Source organism: Oncorhynchus nerka, unplaced genomic scaffold (genome assembly GCF_034236695.1).
Source record: "Oncorhynchus nerka isolate Pitt River unplaced genomic scaffold, Oner_Uvic_2.0 unplaced_scaffold_1369, whole genome shotgun sequence".
NCBI classification, from domain to species: Eukaryota; Metazoa; Chordata; class Actinopteri; order Salmoniformes; family Salmonidae; genus Oncorhynchus; species Oncorhynchus nerka.
In genome coordinates this window covers 78,997-100,660 of record NW_027039978.1, presented here as the reverse complement: position 1 = coordinate 100,660, position 21,664 = coordinate 78,997, and the positions used below count along the sequence as shown (strand labels likewise).

The window sequence follows — 21,664 nt, the reverse complement described above, 5'->3', positions numbered from 1 at the left end:
TGTAAAGCTAGCCAATGTTACAGTTTGAATAGCCTAGCCAGCTACTGTAAATGTATTGTAAAGCTAGCCAATGTTACAGTTTGAATAGCCTAGCCAGCTACTGTAAATGTATTGTAAAGCTAGCCAATGTTACAGTTTGAATAGCCTAGCCAGCTACTGTAAATGTATTGTAAAGCTAGCCAATGTTACAGTTTGAATAGCCTAGCCAGCTACTGTAAATGTATTGTAAAGCTAGCCAATGTTACAGTTTGAATAGCCTAGCCAGCTACTGTAAATGTATTGTAAAGCTAGCCAATGTTACAGTTTGAATAGCCTAGCCAGCTACTGTAAATGTATTGTAAAGCTAGCCAATGTTACAGTTTGAATAGCCTAGCCAGCTACTGTAAATGTTTTTATTTTTATTTTTTTTAAATGTTTTTTAAAAATTAATAACAAAACAATACATAAAGCACATGAGGGAACACAAGCATACATAGATTACAAACAATGGACAATCGAGCTAGGGGCGGGGCTGGGGGCGGGGCTAGGGCGGGGCTGGGGGCGGGGCTAGGGGGTACAATATCACATTACAATTACACAAGGACCTTAAGGGACATGCATATACTTACAATTCTAACAGCTTTTTTTGTTAGTAGAGCATTTAACCGTCTTAAAATACAGTTCCATTTCTTTTGGTAAGGTACGAAAATGTGGTTTTCTGTTTGTAAATTTACATTTGTGTATATGAAATTTTGCCAAAAGAATAATGAAATTAATTACATAAAAATGATTAAGTTTTTTCTATTGTATATAAAGAATCCAAACAGTACATCTCTCCACAATAGTGTAAAATCTTCATAAATGTGTTCAATTATAAATCTACTGATGTCTTGCCACAGTTTTCTTACATGCATACAATGCCAAAAAAGATGCAAAACTGTTTCTGGGTGGTCATTACAAAAGGAGCAATTTGAGTTGATGTTTTCCTTAAACTTCTTCATATAGTGGTTGGCAGGATAATATTTATGAATAATTTTAAAGGAAACTTCCTTAATTTTGTTAACAAGTACGTATGTGTGTGGCAACATCCAAACTTATTTCCAACAGATATTATCAATAAATCCATTCCAATGAGGCATGACATCCTGCTGAAACGTGTTATGGATCATTATAGCCCTAACATACCTGGCATGACATAAGGTATAGATACAACATCCTGCTGAAACGTGTTATGGATCATTATAGCCCTAACATACCTGGCATGACATAAGGTATAGAGACAACATCCTGCTGAAACGTGTTATGGATCATTATAGCCCTAACATACCTGGCATGACATAAGGTATAGATACAACATCCTGCTGAAACGTGTTATGGATCATTATAGCCCTAACATACCTGGCATGACATAAGGTATAGATACAACATCCTGCTGAAACGCTACTGTAAATGTCCATTTGTGTCTCGAGGCTGTAGTTACATCGTAGGCAAAAGCAGGTCATTGGTTGCCTCGATCACAAGGGGTCTGTACTGGACTTCTGATTGGTTCCAAGTTTAGGAGCTGGGCAAATTTGCCTGAGCAGACAGACACGAGTGTTAAAATGTACTTTTCATGAGAAAATGTGCAAGAATTGAAGGTGACAACAAAAGTTATAGTCATAACAATTTTGTACTGTGATATTTTGCCCACCCCTATTTTTCCAACTCCAGTCAGCATATGGCGGTCTGCGACTTTAAGGCGATGCTGTTGGTGTGACGTATAATGTAGTGGACGGAACTCTTCTTTCAACAGCAGCAACAGTTAGTCAGACACCTCGGTAGCTTGATAGACAACAGAGACGCACCAATAAAGATCTTTAGACGGGTTCGTAGAGCCAGTGTATTTTAAACCCTTTACTGTCGTCTAGTTAGTTATCCGATTTAATTTCATATTTACGGTGTTGTTATTATTCAGCTAGCTGGCTGGTTAAGTTATCATTAGCCTAGCTAGCTAACATCCGCGACCATGAGTTCACTAAGCTACTCTCCTCCAGCTAAAGAAGAGGAGGTCTGCTGGACGGAGAAAGAAGATCTGGGGCTGAACGTTGTCGTGAAAGAGGAGGAGGAAGAGGAGGATGTTACAATACAAAAACAAGTAGAGGGTGAGGCTGTTACAGTGAAAGAAGAAGAGAAAGACGTTTCAGTGAAAGAAGAGGAAGACGCGTTCAGAGTGAAAGAGGAGGAGGATGTTACAGTAAAAGAAGAGGAGGCAGAGAAAGAGGAGGATGCAGTTTTTGGAGTGAAAGAGGAGGAGGGGGAGATGACTGTCATATCGAAAAAGGAGGAGGAAGAAACTGGATATCTGGGCCCGGTTTCCCAAAGTCATCTTAAGGCATCCAATGGTTCTAACGATGAACTCAACCGTAAGATGGTTTTGAAAAACACTTCCTCGATTAACACTAGTAAGTACTGTCTTAAATACAGAGGCACAAACTCTGCAGTTGTTGAACTGATGTTTGGTGTTAAAGGGACAATATGCAATTGCTACATCCATTTTTGGACTTTTAAATTATTTATTTATAGGCATTGATTCTTGAAGAATATAACGCATGCCTTATGAGCTTAGTTCAACTGTTGTACCCCATCAGAACCCCAAATAATCTTGTTTTTTTACTCCAATGTTTAGAAACAAAGTAAACCAACACTGTATCACCTCAACATGGTTAAAACTATACTGTTGATATCATGGATGGTCAGTCCTTGCATCCATAGGTCTGTCTATGAATTTGAGAGTAGTTACATTTTTCCAGCCCCATCCATCTTATTACCAAAAACAGTGGTGGAATGACAGATTTGTTATTGTTTAAACTGCATATTGGTTGATTGATGTGTGGCTTTTTTAAAGGGGTAATCTAGTATTTAAGCAGCAACAAAATGGCTGCCCAGAGACTTGGTTTGGTAAACAGATGGGGGATAGAGAAATGTAACCACTCTCACATTCATAGAAAAAGCTATTGTAGAAACCTTAACCTAACACCCAACACCTCATCAAGAAGTTCAGACATCTTGGTGTAACAGTTATAAGGTGTTGACTTGACAGTCGCTGGACCCAGGTTTGAGTTAAGCTCAGGGCCTCCCCTTGAATTCAATACACTATGAATACAAGGACTGGACATCCATAAGGTCAAAATGATAGCTTTAACCAGATTTTGAGGCTATACAGTGTTTGTTTATGAACAATGGCCTTTAACAAGCTTATGTTTTGGTTTCTGATGGGGGAAATACAGTTGAATCATTTGAGGCATTTCTAAGTTCTATTCTTCAAGAACCAAAGGCTATTATGATGTCATAATGATATGATGTCTGACCCCATTTAGTCGACTGGTCGATAGGCTGTTGGTCGACCAACATCTTTTTAGTCGAGCAAATTATATATGTTTTTTTTTATGGCACAAGACACATGTCCTGCGCCGTTTCAGTGGACTAATCCATTGCTGAGGCTGTGGGGATGGCACAGTTCAAGAAGGGGCATGTACCCTACATGATTTTGGCCCCGATCTAGCTGTCTTTGACAAGTTTTTGTGATCGGGATAAAGTCACTGTGTCGTTGCCTAATCAGGATGTGCGGCCGTCACTGACACTCGTTTAATGTGAGCTGGTCAGAGACACATTCTGAGTGCTACTGATCACGTCTTTGAGCAGTCCCAGACGTCCTGATATTTTCATACAGGTTTGAGAGCTGTCATCCTCCATGTAGCTGCCATCCTCCATGTAGCTGCCATCCTCCATGTAGCTGCCATCCTCCATGTAGCTGTCATCCTCCATGTAGCTGTCATCCTCCATGTAGCTGTCATCCTCCATGTAGCTGTCATCCTCCATGTAGCTGCCATCCTCCATGTAGCTGTCATCCTCCATGTAGCTGTCATCCTCCATGTAGCTGTCATCCTCCATGTAGCTGTCATCCTCCATGTAGCTGTCATCCTCCATGAAGCTGTCATCCTCCATGTAGCTGTCATCCTCCATGTAGCTGTCATCCTTCATGTAGCTGTCATCCTCCATGTAGCTGTCATCCTCCATGTAGCTGTCATCCTTCATGTAGCTGCCATCCTCCATGTAGCTGTCATCCTCTATGTAGCTGTCATCCTCTATGTAGCTGTCATCCTCCATGTAGCTGTCATCCTCCATGTAGCTGTCATCCTCCATGTAGATGTCATCCTTTATGTAGCTGTCATCCTCCATGTAGCTGTCATCCTCCATGTAGCTGTCATCCTCTATGTAGCTGTCATCCTGCATGTAGCTGTCATCCTGCATGTAGCTGTCATCCTCCACGTAGCTGTCATCCTCCACGTAGCTGTCATCCTCCACGTAGCTGTCATCCTCCATGTAGCTGTCATCCTCCATGTAGCTGTCATCCTCTATGTAGCTGTCATCCTGCATGTAGCTGTCATCCTGTATGTAGCTGACACTCTCCACGTAGCTGTCATCCTCCATGTAGCTGTCATCCTTTATGTAGCTGTCATCCTCCATGTAGCTGTCATCCTCCATGTAGCTGTCATCCTCCATGCTTGATTTTAACGGAACATAATCTACAATGTATTTTTAGTGGTGAGATGTGCAATGACATGTTTTGAGAACGGTGATCAGAAATAGCCAATGAGAGCTCACCAGAGAAGAAGACATGGAGATGATAACATTGTGTAGGAGAGATGACTACTCCCCCCCCTAGTAGGAGAGATGACTTCTCCCCCCTAGTAGGAGAGATGACTACTCCCCCCCCTAGTAGGAGAGATGACTACTCCCCTAGTAGGAGAGATGACTACTCCCCCTAGTAGGAGAGATGACTACTCCCCCTAGTAGGAGAGATGACCTCCCCCTAGTAGGAGAGATGACTACTCCCCCTAGTGACTACTCCCCCTAGTAGGAGAGATGACTACTAGTAGTAGGAGAGATGACTACTCCCCCTAGTAGGAGAGATGACTACTCCCCCTAGTAGGAGAGATGACTACTCCCCCTAGTAGGAGAGATGACTACTCCCCCTAGTAGGAGAGATGACTACTCCCCCCTAGTAGGAGAGATGACTACTCCCCCTAGTAGGAGAGATGACTACTCCCCGCTAGTAGGAGAGATGACTACTCCCCCTAGTAGGAGAGATGACTACTCCCCCTAGTAGGAGAGATGACTACTCCCCCCTAGTAGGAGAGATGACTACTCCCCCCTAGTAGGAGAGATAGGAGAGATGACTCCCCCCTAGTAGGAGAGATGACTACTCCCCCTAGTAGGAGAGATGACTACTCCCCCTAGTAGGAGAGATGACTACTCCCCCTAGTAGGAGAGATGACTACTCCCCCTAGTAGGAGAGATGACTACTCCCCTAGTAGGAGAGATGACTACTCCCCTAGTAGGAGAGATGACTACTCCCCCTAGTAGGAGGAGTAGGAGAGATGACTACTCCCCCTAGTAGGAGAGATGACTACTCCCCCCTAGTAGGAGAGATGACTACTCCCCCTAGTAGGAGAGATGACTACTCCCCTAGTAGGAGAGATGACTACTCCCCCTAGTAGGAGAGATGACTACTCCCCCTAGTAGGAGAGATGACTACTCCCCCTAGTAGGAGAGATGACTACTCCCCCTAGTAGGAGAGATGACTACTCCCCCTAGTAGGAGAGATGACTACTCCCCCCTAGTAGGAGTAGGAGAGATGACTACTCCCCCTAGTAGGAGAGATGACTACTCCCCTAGTAGGAGAGATGACTACTCCCCTAGTAGGAGAGATGACTACTCCCCCTAGTAGGAGAGATGACTACTCCCCCTAGTAGGAGAGATGACTACTCCCCCCTAGTAGGAGAGATGACTACTCCCCCTAGTAGGAGATGACTACTCCCCTAGTAGGAGAGATGACTACTCCCCCTAGTAGGAGAGATGACTACTCCCCCTAGTAGGAGAGATGACTACTCCCCCTAGTAGGAGGAGTAGGAGAGATGACTCCCCTACTCCCCCTAGTAGAGAGATGACTACTCCCCTAGTAGGAGGAGGAGAGATGACTCCCCTAGTAGGAGAGATGACTACTCCCCCTAGTAGGAGAGATGACTACTCCCCCTAGTAGGAGAGATGACTACTCCCCCTAGTAGGAGAGATGACTACTCCCCCCTAGTAGGAGAGATGACTACTCCCCTCCCCCTAGTAGGAGAGATGACTACTCCCCCTAGTAGGAGAGATGACTACTCCCCCTAGTAGGAGAGATGACTACTCCCCCTAGTAGGAGAGATGACTACTCCCCCTAGTAGGAGAGATGACTACTCCCCCTAGTAGGAGAGATGACTACTCCCCCTAGTAGGAGAGATGACTACTCCCCCTAGTAGGAGAGATGACTACTCCCCCTAGTAGGAGAGATGACTACTCCCCCTAGTAGGAGAGATGACTACTCCCCCTAGTAGGAGAGATGACTACTCCCCCTAGTAGGAGAGATGACTACTCCCCCTAGTAGGAGAGATGACTACTCCCCCTAGATGACTACTCCCCTAGGAGAGATGACTACTCCCCCCTAGTAGGAGAGATGACTCTCCCCCCTAGTAGGAGAGATGACTCCCCCTAGTAGGAGAGATGACTACTCCCCCTAGTAGGAGAGATGACTACTCCCCCTAGTAGGAGAGATGACTACTCCCCCTAGTAGGAGAGATGACTACTCCCCCTAGTAGGAGAGATGACTACTCCCCCTAGTAGGAGAGATGACTACTCCCCCTAGTAGGAGAGATGACTACTCCCCTAGTAGGAGAGATGACTACTCCCCCTAGTAGGAGAGATGACTACTCCCCCTAGTAGGAGAGATGACTACTCCCCCTAGTAGGAGAGATGACTACTCCCCCTAGTAGGAGAGATGACTACTCCCCCTAGTAGGAGAGATGACTACTCCCCCTAGTAGGAGAGATGACTACTCCCCCTAGTAGATGACTACTCCCCCTAGTAGGAGAGATGACTACTCCCCCTAGTAGGAGAGATGACTACTCCCCCTAGTAGGAGAGATGACTACTCCCCCTAGTAGGAGAGATGACTACTCCCCCTAGTAGGAGAGATGACTACTCCCCCTAGTAGGAGGATGAGATGACTACTCCCCCTAGTAGGAGAGATGACTACTCCCCCTAGTAGGAGAGATGACTACTCCCCCTAGTAGGAGAGATGACTACTCCCCCCTAGTAGGAGAGATGAGATGACTACTCCCCTAGTAGGAGAGATGACTACTCCCCCTAGTAGGAGAGATGACTCCCCCCCTAGTAGGAGAGATGACTACTCCCCCCTAGTAGGAGAGATGACTACTCCCCCTAGTAGGAGAGATGACTACTCCCCCCTAGTAGGAGAGATGACTACTCCCCCCCTAGTAGGAGAGATGACTACTCCCCCCTAGTAGGAGAGATGACTCCCCCCCTAGTAGGAGAGATGACTACTCCCCCTAGTAGGAGAGATGACTACTCCCCCTAGTAGGAGAGATGACTACTCCCCCTAGTAGGAGAGATGACTACTCCCCCCTAGTAGGAGAGATGACTACTCCCCCTAGTAGGAGAGATGACTACTCCCCCTAGTAGGAGAGATGACTACTCCCCCTAGTAGGAGAGATGACTACTCCCCCTAGTAGGAGAGATGACTACTCCCCCCTAGTAGGAGAGATGACTACTCCCCCTAGTAGGAGAGATGACTACTCCCCCTAGTAGGAGAGATGACTACTCCCCCTAGTAGGAGAGATGACTACTCCCCCTAGTAGGGAGATGACTACCCCCTAGTAGGAGAGAGTAGGAGAGATGACTACTCCCCCTAGTAGGAGAGATGACTACTCCCCCTAGTAGGAGAGATGACTACTCCCCTAGTAGGAGAGATGACTACTCCCCCTAGTAGGAGAGATGACTACTCCCCCTAGTAGGAGAGATGACTACTCCCCCTAGTAGGAGAGACTACTCCCCTAGTAGGAGAGATGACTACTCCCCTAGTAGGAGAGATGACTACTCCCCCCTAGTAGGAGAGATGACTACTCCCCCTAGTAGGAGAGATGACTACTCCCCTAGTAGGAGAGATGACTACTCCCCCTAGTAGGAGAGATGACTACTCCCCCTAGTAGGAGAGAGGAGTAGGAGAGATGACTACTCCCCCTAGTAGGAGAGATGACTACTCCCCTAGTAGGAGAGATGACTACTCCCCCTAGTAGGAGAGATGACTACTCCCCCCCCTAGTAGGAGAGATGACTACTCCCCCTAGTAGGAGAGATGACTACCCCCTAGTAGGAGAGATGACTACTCCCCCTAGTAGGAGAGATGACTACTCCCCCTAGTAGGAGAGATGACTACTCCCCCTAGTAGGAGAGATGACTACTCCCCCTAGTAGGAGAGATGACTACTCCCCCTAGTAGGAGAGATGACTACTCCCCCTAGTAGGAGAGATGACTACTCCCCCTAGTAGGAGTAGGAGAGATGACTACTCCCCCTAGTAGGAGAGATGACTACTCCCCCTAGTAGGAGAGATGAGGAGGAGAGATGACTACTCCCCCTAGTAGGAGAGATGACTACTCCCCCTAGTAGGAGAGATGACTACTCCCCCTAGTAGGAGAGATGACTACTCCCCCTAGTAGGAGAGATGACTACTCCCCCTAGTAGGAGAGAGATGACTACTCCCCCCTAGTAGGAGAGATGACTACTCCCCCTAGTAGGAGAGATGACTACTCCCCCCTAGTAGAGAGATGACTACTCCCCCTAGTAGGAGAGATGACTACTCCCCCTAGTAGGAGAGATGACTACTCCCCCTAGTAGGAGAGATGAGTAGGAGAGATGACTACTCCCCCTAGTAGGAGAGATGACTACTCCCCCTAGTAGGAGAGATGACTACTCCCCCTAGTAGGAGAGATGACTACTCCCCCTAGTAGGAGAGATGACTACTCCCCCTAGTAGGAGAGATGACTACTCCCCCTAGTAGGAGAGATGACTACTCCCCCTAGTAGGAGAGATGACTACTCCCCCCTAGTAGGAGAGATGACTACTCCCCCTAGTAGGAGATGACTACTCCCCCTAGAGATGACTACTCCCCCTAGTAGGAGAGATGACTACTCCCCCTAGTAGGAGAGATGACTACTCCCCTAGTAGGAGAGATGACTACTCCCCCTAGTAGGAGAGATGACTACTCCCCCTAGTAGGAGAGATGACTACTCCCCCTAGTAGGAGAGATGACTACTCCCCCTAGTATGACTACTCCCCCTAGTAGGAGAGATGACTACTCCCCTCCCCCTAGTAGGAGAGAGGAGAGATGACTACTCCCCCTAGTAGGAGAGATGACTACTCCCCCTAGTAGGAGAGATGACTACTCCCCCCCTAGTAGAGATGACTACTCCCCCTAGTAGGAGAGATGACTACTCCCCCTAGTAGGAGAGATGACTACTCCCCCCTAGTAGGAGAGATGACTACTCCCCCTAGTAGGAGAGATGACTACTCCCCCTAGTAGGAGATGACTACTCCCCCTAGTAGAGATGACTACTCCCCCTAGTAGGAGAGATGACTACTCCCCCTAGTAGGAGAGATGACTCCCCCCCCCTAGTAGGAGAGATGACTACTCCCCCTAGTAGGAGAGATGACTACTCCCCCTAGTAGGAGAGATGACTACTCCCCCTAGTAGGAGATGATGAGATGACTACTCCCCCCTAGTAGGAGAGATGACTAGTAGGAGAGACTCCCCCTAGTAGGAGAGATGACTACTCCCCCTAGTAGGAGAGATGATGACTACTCCCCCTAGTAGGAGAGATGACTACTCCCCCTAGTAGGAGAGATGACTACTCCCCCTAGTAGGAGAGATGACTACTCCCCCTAGTAGGAGAGATGACTACTCCCCCCCTAGTAGGAGAGATGACTACTCCCCTAGTAGGAGAGATGACTACTCCCCCCCTCCCCCTAGTAGGAGAGATGACTACTCCCCCTAGTAGGAGAGATGACTACTCCCCCCCTAGTAGGAGAGATGACTCTCCCCCTAGTAGGAGAGATGACTACTCCCCCTAGTAGGAGAGATGACTACTCCCCCTAGTAGGAGAGATGACTACTCCCCTAGTAGGAGAGATGACTACTCCCCTAGTAGGAGAGATGACTACTCCCCCTAGTAGGAGAGATGACTACTCCCCCTAGTAGGAGAGATGACTACTCCCCCTAGTAGGAGAGATGACTAGAGATGACTACCCCCCTAGTAGGAGAGATGACTACTCCCCCTAGTAGGAGAGATGACTACTCCCCCTAGTAGGAGAGATGACTACTCCCCCCCCTAGTAGGAGAGATGACTACTCCCCCTAGTAGGAGAGATGACTACTCCCCCTAGTAGGAGAGATGACTACTCCCCCTAGTAGGAGAGATGACTACTCCCCCTAGTAGGAGAGATGACTACTCCCCCTAGTAGGAGAGATGACTACTCCCCCTAGTAGGAGAGATGACTACTCCCCCTAGTAGGAGAGATGACTACTCCCCTAGTAGGAGAGATGACTACTCCCCCTAGTAGGAGAGATGACTACTCCCCCTAGTAGGAGAGATGACTACTCCCCCCTAGTAGGAGAGATGACTACTCCCCCTAGTAGGAGAGATGACTACTCTCCCCCTAGTAGGAGAGATGACTACTCCCCCTAGTAGGAGAGATGACTACTCCCCCTAGTAGGAGAGATGACTACTCCCCCTAGTAGGAGAGATGACTACTCCCCTAGTAGATACTACTCCCCTAGTAGGAGAGATGACTACTCCCCCTACTCCCCCTCCCCCTAGTAGGAGAGATGACTACTCCCCCTAGTAGGAGAGATGACTACTCCCCCTAGTAGGAGAGATGACTACTCCCCCTAGTAGGAGAGATGACTACTCCCCCTAGTAGGAGAGATGACTACTCCCCCTAGTAGGAGAGATGACTACTCCCCCTAGTAGGAGAGATGACTACTCCCCCTAGTAGGAGAGATGACTAGGAGAGACTCCCCCTAGTAGGAGAGATGACTACTCCCCCTAGTAGGAGAGATGACTACCCCCCCCTAGCAGGAGAGATGACTACTAGTATGTGTTTGTATTTGCCTTTTAACCAAAGCCAGTGTGAAATCGTTACAGCTTTGATGTTCACGAGCAACGTCATCTACAATGTTATTCAATTCAAAGTGTTTGGTGAATATTTCAACGCTGTAGTGTGAGGGTGAATATCTGACTGCAAAGGTTTATGCTTCTGCTTTCAGACACAGCTTGTTCTAGCTCCGTTAACGATCTAATTACATCGTCACGTCATTGTGTAATTACATCGTCACGTCATTGTGTAATTACACCGTCACGTCATTGTGTAATTACACCGTCACGTCATTGTGTAATTACACCGTCACGTCATTGTGTAATTACACCGTCACGTCATTGTGTAATTACACCGTCACGTCATTGTGTAATTACACCGGCACGTCATTGTGTAATTACACCGGCACGTCATTGTGTAATTACACCGTCACGTCATTGTGTAATTACACCGTCACGTCATTGTGTAATTACATCGTCACGTCATTGTGTAATTACACCGTCACGTCATTGTGTAATTACATCGTCACGTCATTGTGTAATTACATCATCACGTCATTGTGTAATTACACCGGCACGTCATTGTGTAATTACATCGTCACGTCATTGTGTAATTACACCGTCACGTCATTGTGTAATTACACCGTCACGTCATTGTGTAATTACACCGTCACGTCATTGTGTAATTACACCGTCACGTCATTGTGTAATTACACCGTCACGTCATTGTGTAATTACATCGTCACGTCATTGTGTAATTACATCGTCACGTCATTGTGTAATTACATCGTCACGTCATTGTGTAATTACATCATCACATCATTGTTTTAGGGAGGCAGCGTGGTTGTAAATCAAATCAAAGTTTATTTGTCACGTTCACCTTACAGTGAAATGCTTACTTACAGGCCCTAACCAACAGTGCAGTTCAATAAGAAATATTTACCAATTCTTAAGTAAAAAAAAAATAGACAAGTAAAGAAATACATTTAAAAAACAGTTAAATGACAGTGAAAATAACAGTTGCGAGGGTGGTACTGGTACAGAGTCAATGTGCGGGGGCATCGGCTAGTCATGCTAATTGAGGTAATATGTACATGAATGTATAGTTAAAGTGACTATGCATAGACGATAAACAGAGAGTAGCAGCGCCGTAAAAGAGGGGTTGGGGGAAGGGATGGTGGGTCACAATGCAAATAGTCCGGGTAACCATTTGATTACCTGTTCAGGAGTCTTATGGCTTGGGGGTAAAATCTGTTGAGAAGCCTAGACTTGGCGCTCTGGTACCGCTTGCCATGCCTTGGTAGAGAGAACAGTCTATGACTGGAGTGGCTGGGGTCTTCGACCATTTCTAGGGTCTTCCTCTGACACCGCCTGGTGTAGAGGTCGTGGATGGTACGCACTACCCTCTGCAGTGCCTTGCATTTGGAGGCCGAGCAGTTGCCATACCAGGCAGTGATGCAACCATGCTCTCGATGGTGCAGCTGTAGAACCTTTTGAGGATCTGAGGACCCATGCCAAATATTATCAGTCTCCTGAGGGGGAATAGGTTTTGTTGTGCCCTCCTCACGACTGTCTTGATGTGTTTTGACCATTCTAGTTTGTTGGTGATGTGGACACCAAGGAACTTGAAGCTCTCAACCTGCTCCACTACAGCCCTGTCGATAAGAATGGGGGCGTCCTCTGTACTCCTTTTCATGTAGTCCACAATCTCCTTTGTCTTGATTATGCTGAGGGATATGTTGTTATTCTGGCACAAACTTAATGATTGTGTTCGAGTCGTGCCTGGCCATGCAGTCGTGGGTGAATAGGGAGTACAGGAGAGGACTGAGTACGCACCCCTGAGAGACTCCAGTGTTGAGGATCAACGGGGCAGATGTGTTGCTACCTACCCTCACCACATGGGAGTGGCCCGTCAGGAAGTCCAGGATCCAGTTGCAGAGGGAGGTGTTTAGTCCCAGGATCCTAAGCTTAGTGATGAGCTTTGAGGGCACAATGGTGTTGAACGCTGAGCTGTAGTCAATGAATAGCATTCTCACATAGGTGTTCCTTTTGTCCAGGTGGGAAAGGGCAGTGTGGAGTGCAATAGAGAATGCATCATCTGTGGATCTGTTTGGGCGGTATGCAAATTGGTGTTGGTCTAGGGTTTCTGGGATAATGGTGTTAATGTAAGCCATTACCAGCCTTTCAAAGCACTTCATGGCTACGGACGTGAGTGCTACGCGTCTGTAGTCATTTAGACAGGTTACCGTAGTGCTCTTGGGCATAGGGACTATGGTGGTCTGCTTGAAGCATGTTGGTATTACAGACTCAATCAGGGACATGTTGAAAATGTCAGTGAAGACACTTGCCAGTTGATCAGCACATGCCCAGAGCACACATCCTGGTAATCCGTCTGGCCCATTGGCCTTGTGAATGTCGACCTGTTTAAAGGTCTTACTCACATCGGCTGCGGAGAGCGTGAAGACACAGTCGTCCGGAACAGCTGATGCTCTCATGTATGTCTCAGTGTTGCTTGCCTCGAAGCGAGCATAAAAGTGATTTAGGTCATCTGGTAGGCCCATGTCACTGAGCAGCTCGCAGCTGTGCTTCCCTTTATAGTCTGTAATAGTTTGCAGGCCCTGCCACGGTGTAGTACGATTCAATCTTAGTACTGTATTGGCACTTTGTCTGTTTTGATGGTTCATCTGAGGGCATAGCAGGTTTTCTTATAAGCTTCCGGGTTAGAGTCCCACACCTTGAAAGCGACAGCTCTACCCTTTAGCTCAGTGCAGATGTTGCCTGTAATCCATGGCTTCTGGTTGGGGTATGTACGTACAGTCACTGTGGGGACGACGTCCTCGATGCACTTATTGAATCCCGGAACATATTCCAGTCTGTGCAAAACAGTCCTGTAGTTCAGCATCTGCTTCATTTCACCACTTTTTTATAGACCGAGTCACTGGTGCTTCCTGCTTTAATTTCTGCTTGTAAGCAGGATAGAATTATGGTCAGATTTGCCAAATGTTGGTTGAGGGAGAGCTTTGTACGCGTCTCTGTGTGTGGAGTAAAGGTGATCTAGAATTTATTTTCCCCCTCTGGTTGCGCATTGAACATGCTGATAGAAATGAGGTAAAGCTGATTTCAGTTTCCCTGCATTAAAGTACCCCGGCCACTAGGAGCGCTGCCTCTGGGTGAGCAGTTTCCTATTTGCTTATTTCCTTATACAGCTGACTCAGTGCGGTCTTACTGCCAGCATCAGTCTGTGGTGGTAAATAAAGAGACACGATGTTTATGAAAACTCTCTTGGCAAATCGTGTGGTCTACAGCTTATCATGAGATACTCTACTTCAGGCGAGAAAAATCTTGAGACTTACTTATATTTCGTGTACCAGCAGTTGTTTACAAATATTCACAGACCGCCCCCCTGTTCTGTCTAGCCGGTGCAGCGTATTTCCCACCAGACCGCCCCCCTGTTCGGTCTAGCCGGTGCAGCGTATTTCCCACCAGACCGCCCCCCTGTTCTGTCTAGCCGGTGCAGCGTATTTCCCACCAGACCTCCCCCTGTTCTGTCTAGCCGGTGCAGCGTATTTCCCACCAGACCGGCCCCTGTTCTGTCTAGCCGGTGCAGCGTATTTCCCACCAGACCTCCCCCTGTTCTGTCTAGCCGGTGCAGCGTATTTCCCACCAGACCGCCCCCTGTTCTGTCTAGCCGGTGCAGCGTATTTCCCACCAGACCGCCCCCCTGTTCGGTCTAGCCGGTGCAGCGTATTTCCCACCAGACCGCCCCCCTGTTCTGTCTAGCCGGTGCAGCGTATTTCCCACCAGACCGGCCCCTGTTCTGTCTAGCCGGTGCAGCGTATTTCCCACCAGACCTCCCCCTGTTCTGTCTAGCCGGTGCAGCGTATTTCCCACCAGACCGCCCCCCTGTTCTGTCTAGCCGGTGCAGCGTATTTCCAACCAGACCGGCCCCTGTTCTGTCTAGCCGGTGCAGCGTATTTCCCACCAGACCTCCCCCCTGTTCTGTCTAGCCGGTGCAGCGTATTTCCCACCAGACCGCCCCCTGTTCTGTCTAGCCGGTGCAGCGTATTTCCCACCAGCAGAATGTTTTCCATGTCGTCAATCAGCCACGATTAGGTGAAACAGAAGATATTACAGTTTTTGATGTCCCGTTGGGAGGATATTCGTGATCGTAGTCTAATTTATTGTCCGATGTTGGCAAGTGATGTTGATGGTATTCGTGATCGTAGTCAGAAGATATTACAGTTTTTGATGTCCCGTTGGGAGGATATTCGTGATCGTAGTCAGAAGATATTACAGTTTTTGATGTCCCGTTGGGAGGATATTCGTGATCGTAGTCAGAAGATATTACAGTTTTTGATGTCCCATTGGGAGGATATTCGTGATCGTAGTCAGAAGATATTACAGTTTTTGATGTCCCATTGGGAGGATATTCGTGATCGTAGTCAGAAGATATTACAGTTTTTGATGTCCCGTTGGGAGGATATTCGTGATCGTAGTCTAATTTATTGTCCGATGTTGGCAAGTGATGTTGATGGTAAGGGCAGATTTCCCGCCGTCGGCGGATCCTTCCTCTACACCTGCGTCTCTTTCTCTTGACGGGGATGTTGTCCGGTGTCTGAAGTACATCCTGCGCTTCCTGCTCGTTGAAAAATAAAATCTGAGGTGAGCGATCGCTGATCCTGATATCCAGAAGCTCTTTTTCTGCCGTACGGAACATTATGTACAAAATAAGTTACAAATAATGCGAAAGAAACACATAATAGCACAATTGGTTAGGCACCCCCGTAAAACGGCTGCCATTTTCTTCTTGACCCAAGTGAATAAGACGTCTGACGACCAAGTGAGGAATCTTGTAGTATGTGACAGATGGTCAGTGTGCTCACCACCACTACGTTGGTAAGACTTTAACTAGAGGGAAGACGGTTGTTTGATGTGAGGCTCGGAGATGTTTTGTAGTGTCCGTCCAGTATAAGATGCTCAAGGCATGTCTCTATCCAGACGGCCATCACTGAGGGTCGTTTAATGTGAGGCTCGGAGATGTTTTGTAGTGTCCATCCGGTATAAGATGCTTAAGGCATGTCTCTATCCAGACGGCCATCACTGAGGGTCGTTTAATGTGAGGCTCGGAGATGTTTTGTAGTGTCCATCCGGTATAAGATGCTTAAGGCATGTCTCTATCCAGACGGCCATCACTGAGGGTCGTTTAATGTGAGGCTCGGAGATGTTTTGTAGTGTCCATCCGGTATAAGATGTTCAAGGCATGTCTCTATCCAGACGGCCATCACTGACGGTCGTTTAATGTGAGGCTCGGAGATGTTTTGTAGTGTCCATCCGGTATAAGATGTTCAAGGCATGTCTCTATCCAGACGGCCATCACTGAGGCATGTCTCGGAGATGTTTTGTAGTGTCCATCCGGTATAAGATGCTCAAGGCATGTCTCTATCCAGACGGCCATCACTGACGGTTGTTTAATGTGAGGCTCGGAGATGTTTTGTCCATCCGGTATAAGATGCTCAAGGCATGTCTCTATCCAGACGGCCATCACTGACGGTTGTTTAATGTGAGGCTCAGAGATGTTTTGTAGTGTCCATCCGGTATAAGATGTTCAAGGCATGTCTCTATCCAGACGGCCATCACTGATGGTCGTTTAATGTGAGGCTCGGAGATGTTTTGTAGTGTCCGTCCGGTATAAGATGTTCAAGGCATGTCTCTATCCAGAAGGCCATCACTGATGGTCGTTTAACGTGAGCTGGTCAGAGACACAATCGCTCTCTCTCTCCCCCAATTAGTGCGCATTCATTGTTTCCTCATTTCAGTGTGTGAATTGTTTGCCTTGCGATTGTTAGATGTCTCACTGTTTGACAAACATTGCTGTAGCTCCACAGCTTAAACAGACACATTTTTATGGGGGGGGGGGTGTATTATGCTAATTCGTTTTCAGGGGGGGGGGGTGCAGACATCAACTCTAGGGGGTTAACCTGTCTCCCACTCATCTACACTGATTGGACTGGATTTAACAAGGGACATCAATAAGGATCATATCTTTAACCTGGATTCACCTGGTCAGTCTGTCATGGAAAGAGCAGGTGTTCATAATGTTTTGTACACTCAGTGTTATTACTTCTAAATAAACTGTTCACCATCTGGGACCATTCAACAGTCTAGATTTACCAGGTTATTACTAAATAAACTGTTCACCATCTGGGACCATTCAACAGTCTAGATTTACCAGGTTATTACTAAATAAACTGTTCACCATCTGGGACCATTCAACAGTCTAGATTTACCAGGTTATTACTAAATAAACTGTTCACCATCTGGGACCATTCAACAGTCTAGATTTACCAGGTTATTTCTAAATAAACTGTTAACCATCTGGGACCATTCAACAGTCTAGATTTACCAGGTTATTACTAAATAAACTGTTCACCATCTGGGACCATTCAACAGTCTAGATTTACCAGGTTATTTCTAAATAAACTGTTAACCATCTGGGACCATTCAACAGTCTAGATTTACCAGGTTATTTCTAAATAAACTGTTAACCATCTGGGACCATTCAACAGTCTAGATTTACCAGGTTATTACTAAATAAACTGTTCACCATCTGGGACCATTCAACAGTCTAGATTTACCAGGTTATTTCTAAATAAACTGTTCACCATCTGGGACCATTCAACAGTCTAGATTTACCAGGTTATTTCTAAATAAACTGTTAACCATCTGGGACCATTCAACAGTCTAGATTTACCAGGTTATTACTAAATAAACTGTTCACCATCTGGGACCATTCAACAGTCTAGATTTACCAGGTTATTACTAAATAAACTGTTCACCATCTGGGACCATTCAACAGTCTAGATTTACCAGGTTATTACTAAATAAACTGTTCACCATCTGGGACCATTCAACAGTCTAGATTTACCAGGTTATTACTAAATAAACTGTTCACCATCTGGGACCATTCAACAGTCTAGATTTACCAGGTTATTACTAAATAAACTGTTCACCATCTGGGACCATTCAACAGTCTAGATTTACCAGGTTATTTCTAAATAAACTGTTCACCATCTGGGACCATTCAACAGTCTAGATTTACCAGGTTATTACTAAATAAACTGTTCACCATCTGGGACCATTCAACAGTCTAGATTTACCAGGTTATTACTTCTAAATAAAAACACTTTTGGGGTTCTCATAGGCTTACAATTACAAATACAGATAAATTCTCTTGGTAAATAAATAACTTCAATAATGTATTTATAGCATAGAATCATCCACTATACTACTGTGGAAACAATAATACAAAATAAGTCTGTTGTTGCTCACTTGACTGTCTTTTAAAGATAATTGTCAAATAAGTTTGTAAAAGCATTTAAACATTTATTAAGGATGTATGACGACATGGGACATCACCTTTTAGCTAAAAGACTTCTGCTGTTGTGGGCCTTTCTTTAACCATCTGTCTGACTTTGTTGTTCACACAGGAGAGAGACGTGACTATCGTGGATCCTCTGGGGAGCCTCAACAACATCATGAAGCTGACGAGGCAGAGAAGAGTCTGTCCACATCAGAAACCCTCAAGAAACACCAGCAGAGACCCACAGGGAAGAAACCTCACCACTGCTCTGACTTTAGAAAGAGTTACTCAAGATCATATTCACTAAAAGTACACCAGAGAATTCACACAGGAGAGAAAACATATCGCTGTAATCAATGTGGAAAGAGGTTTGCTCACTTAAAAACACTGGTATTACACCTGAGAATACACACTGGGGAGAAATGTCACAGCTGCTCTGATTGTGGGAAGAGGTGCACCTCTTTAGTTACCCTTAAAATACATCAAAGAATCCATACAGGAGAGAAACCTTATAGCTGCTCTGACTGTGGGAAGAGGTTTATTTGGTCAGGACATTTAAAATCACACCAGAGAATACACACGGGAGAGAAACCTTATAGCTGTGACCAATGTGGGAAGACTTTTACTCAGTCAAACAACCTGATATCACACCAGAGAACACACACAGGCGAGAAGCCTTACCACTGCTCTGACTGCGGTAAGAGTTTCTCCAGAACAGATACACTAAAAATACACCAGAGAATCCATACAGGAGAGAAACCTTATAGCTGCTCTGACTGTGGGAGGAGGTTTTTTTGGTCAGGACATTTAAAATCACACCAGAGAAGACACACTGGAGAGAAGCCTTATAGCTGTGATCAATGTGGGAAGACTTTTACTCAGTCAAGCAACCTGATAGCACACCGGAGAACACACACAAGAGAGAAATATCACAGCTGCTCTGATTGTGGAAAGAGATGTACCTCTTTAGTAACACTTAAAATACATGAGAGAATCCATACAGGAGCGAAATGTTATAGCTGTGACCAATGTGGGAAGAGTTTTACTCAGTCAAACAACCTGATATCACACCAGAGAACACATACAGGCGAGAAGCCTTACCACTGTTCTGACTGCGGGAAGAGTTTCTCCAGATCAGATTCTCTAAAAAGACACCGGAGAACACACACAGGCGAGAAATCTCATAGCTGTGATCAATGTGACAAGAGATACTCTGATAAAAGATCTCTGATCAAACATCAGAAAATTCATACATGAAGGAGTTGTTTCATGATATCAATGAAATGATGTCACAATGTAGAATGTTTTAACATTGTAGTAGGAGTGTTCTAATGATGTCACAATGTAGAATGTTTTAACATTGTAGTAGGAGTATTCTAATGATGTCACAATGTAGAATGTTTTAACATTGTAGTAGGAGTATTCTAATGATGTCATAATGTAGATATGATATCAATGTAATAATAATAATGAGTATTTTAATGATGTTCTATTGATTTCAGTGTAACATGGATATTATATAGCCTGGTAGCCTCATCAGGGGAAAAATGGATATTATATAGCCTGGTAGCCTCATCAGGGGAAACATGGATATTATATAGCCTGGTAGCCTCATCAGGGGAAACATGGATATTATATAGCCTGATAGCCTCATCAGGGGAAACATGGATATTATATAGCCTGATAGCCTCATCAGGGGAAACATGGATATTATATAGCCTGATAGCCTCATCAGGGAAACATGGATATTATATAGCCTGGTAGCCTCATCAGGGGAAACATGGATATTATATAGCCTGGTAGCCTCATCAGGGGAAACATGGATATTATATAGCCTGGTAGCCTCATCAGGGGAAACATGGATATTATATAGCCTGGTAGCCTCATCAGGGGAAACATGGATATTATATAGCCTGGTAGCCTCATCAGGGGAAACATGGATATTCAGGGGAAACATGGATATTATATAGCCTGGTAGCCTCATCAGGGGAAACATGGATATTATATAGCCTGGTAGCCTCATCAGGGGAAACATGGATATTATATAGCCTGGTAGCCTCATCAGGGAAACATGGATATTATATAGCCTGGTAGCCTCATCAGGGGAAACATGGATATTATATATAGCCTCATCAGGGGAAACATGGATATTATATAGCCTGGTAGCCTCATCAGGGGAAACATGGATATTATATAGCCTGGTAGCCTCATCAGGGGAAACATGGATATTATATAGCCTGGTAGCCTCATCAGGGGAAACATGGATATTATATAGCCTGGTAGCCTCATCAGGGGAAACATGGATATTATATAGCCTGGTAGCCTCATCAGGGGAAACATGGATATTATATAGCCTGGTAGCCTCATCAGGGGAAACATGGATATTATATAGCCTGGTAGCCTCATCAGGGGAAACATGGATATTATATAGCCTGGTAGCCTCATCAGGGGAAACATGGATATTATATAGCCTGGTAGCCTCATCAGGGGAAACATGGATATTATATAGCCTGGTAGCCTCATCAGGGGAACATGGATATTATATAGCCTGGTAGCCTCATCAGGGGAAACATGGATATTATATAGCCTGGTAGCCTCATCAGGGGAAACATGGATATTATATAGCCTGGTAGCCTCATCAGGGGAAACATGGATATTATATAGCCTGGTAGCCTCATCAGGGGAAACATGGATATTATATAGCCTGGTAGCCTCATCAGGGGAAACATGGATATTATATAGCCTGGTAGCCTCATCAGGGGAAACATGGATATTATATAGCCTGGTAGCCTCATCAGGGGAAACATGGATATTATATAAGCCTCATCAGGGGAAACATGGATATTATATAGCCTGGTAGCCTCATCAGGGGAAACATGGATATTATATAGCCTGGTAGCCTCATCAGGGGAAACATGGATATTATATAGCCTGATAGCCTCATCAGGGGAAACATGGATATTATATAGCCTGGTAGCCTCATCAGGGGAAACATGGATATTATATAGCCTGATAGCCTCATCAGGGGAAACATGGATATTATATAGCCTGGTAGCCTCATCAGGGGAAAAATCCAGGTTCTGAATTGAAAGATGACTATTTAACAAAGAAAGTGTTGCGTTTAGTTCTTACCGCATTGGTGACCCACTTGAATTAAAATGCAACACATCAAAATGTAGCTGTTTGCTACTAATTGTTGTTTAACCGGTGATGTACATATTATTCCCAGATTCCTTGTGGTTTTTGATCTGTTAGTTTTAACAGGATATGAAACGTCACCCCCCCCCCACCGCGCAAAAGTGAT

At 45.7% G+C, this 21,664-nt stretch overlaps 1 protein-coding gene across 1 annotated transcript; it reads left to right on the top strand.

Moving 5' to 3' along the window:
- Positions 1-1,757: 1,757 nt before the first annotated feature.
- LOC135568857 (zinc finger protein 660-like) lies at positions 1,758-20,055 on the top strand. Its single transcript, XM_065015635.1, has 2 exons — positions 1,758-2,420; positions 18,488-20,055. The coding sequence occupies exons 1-2, from the start codon at positions 1,985-1,987 to the stop codon at positions 19,615-19,617; spliced, it is 1,566 nt and encodes a 521-aa protein (XP_064871707.1). The 5' UTR covers positions 1,758-1,984; the 3' UTR covers positions 19,618-20,055.
- The last annotated feature ends 1,609 nt before the right edge of the window (positions 20,056-21,664 follow it).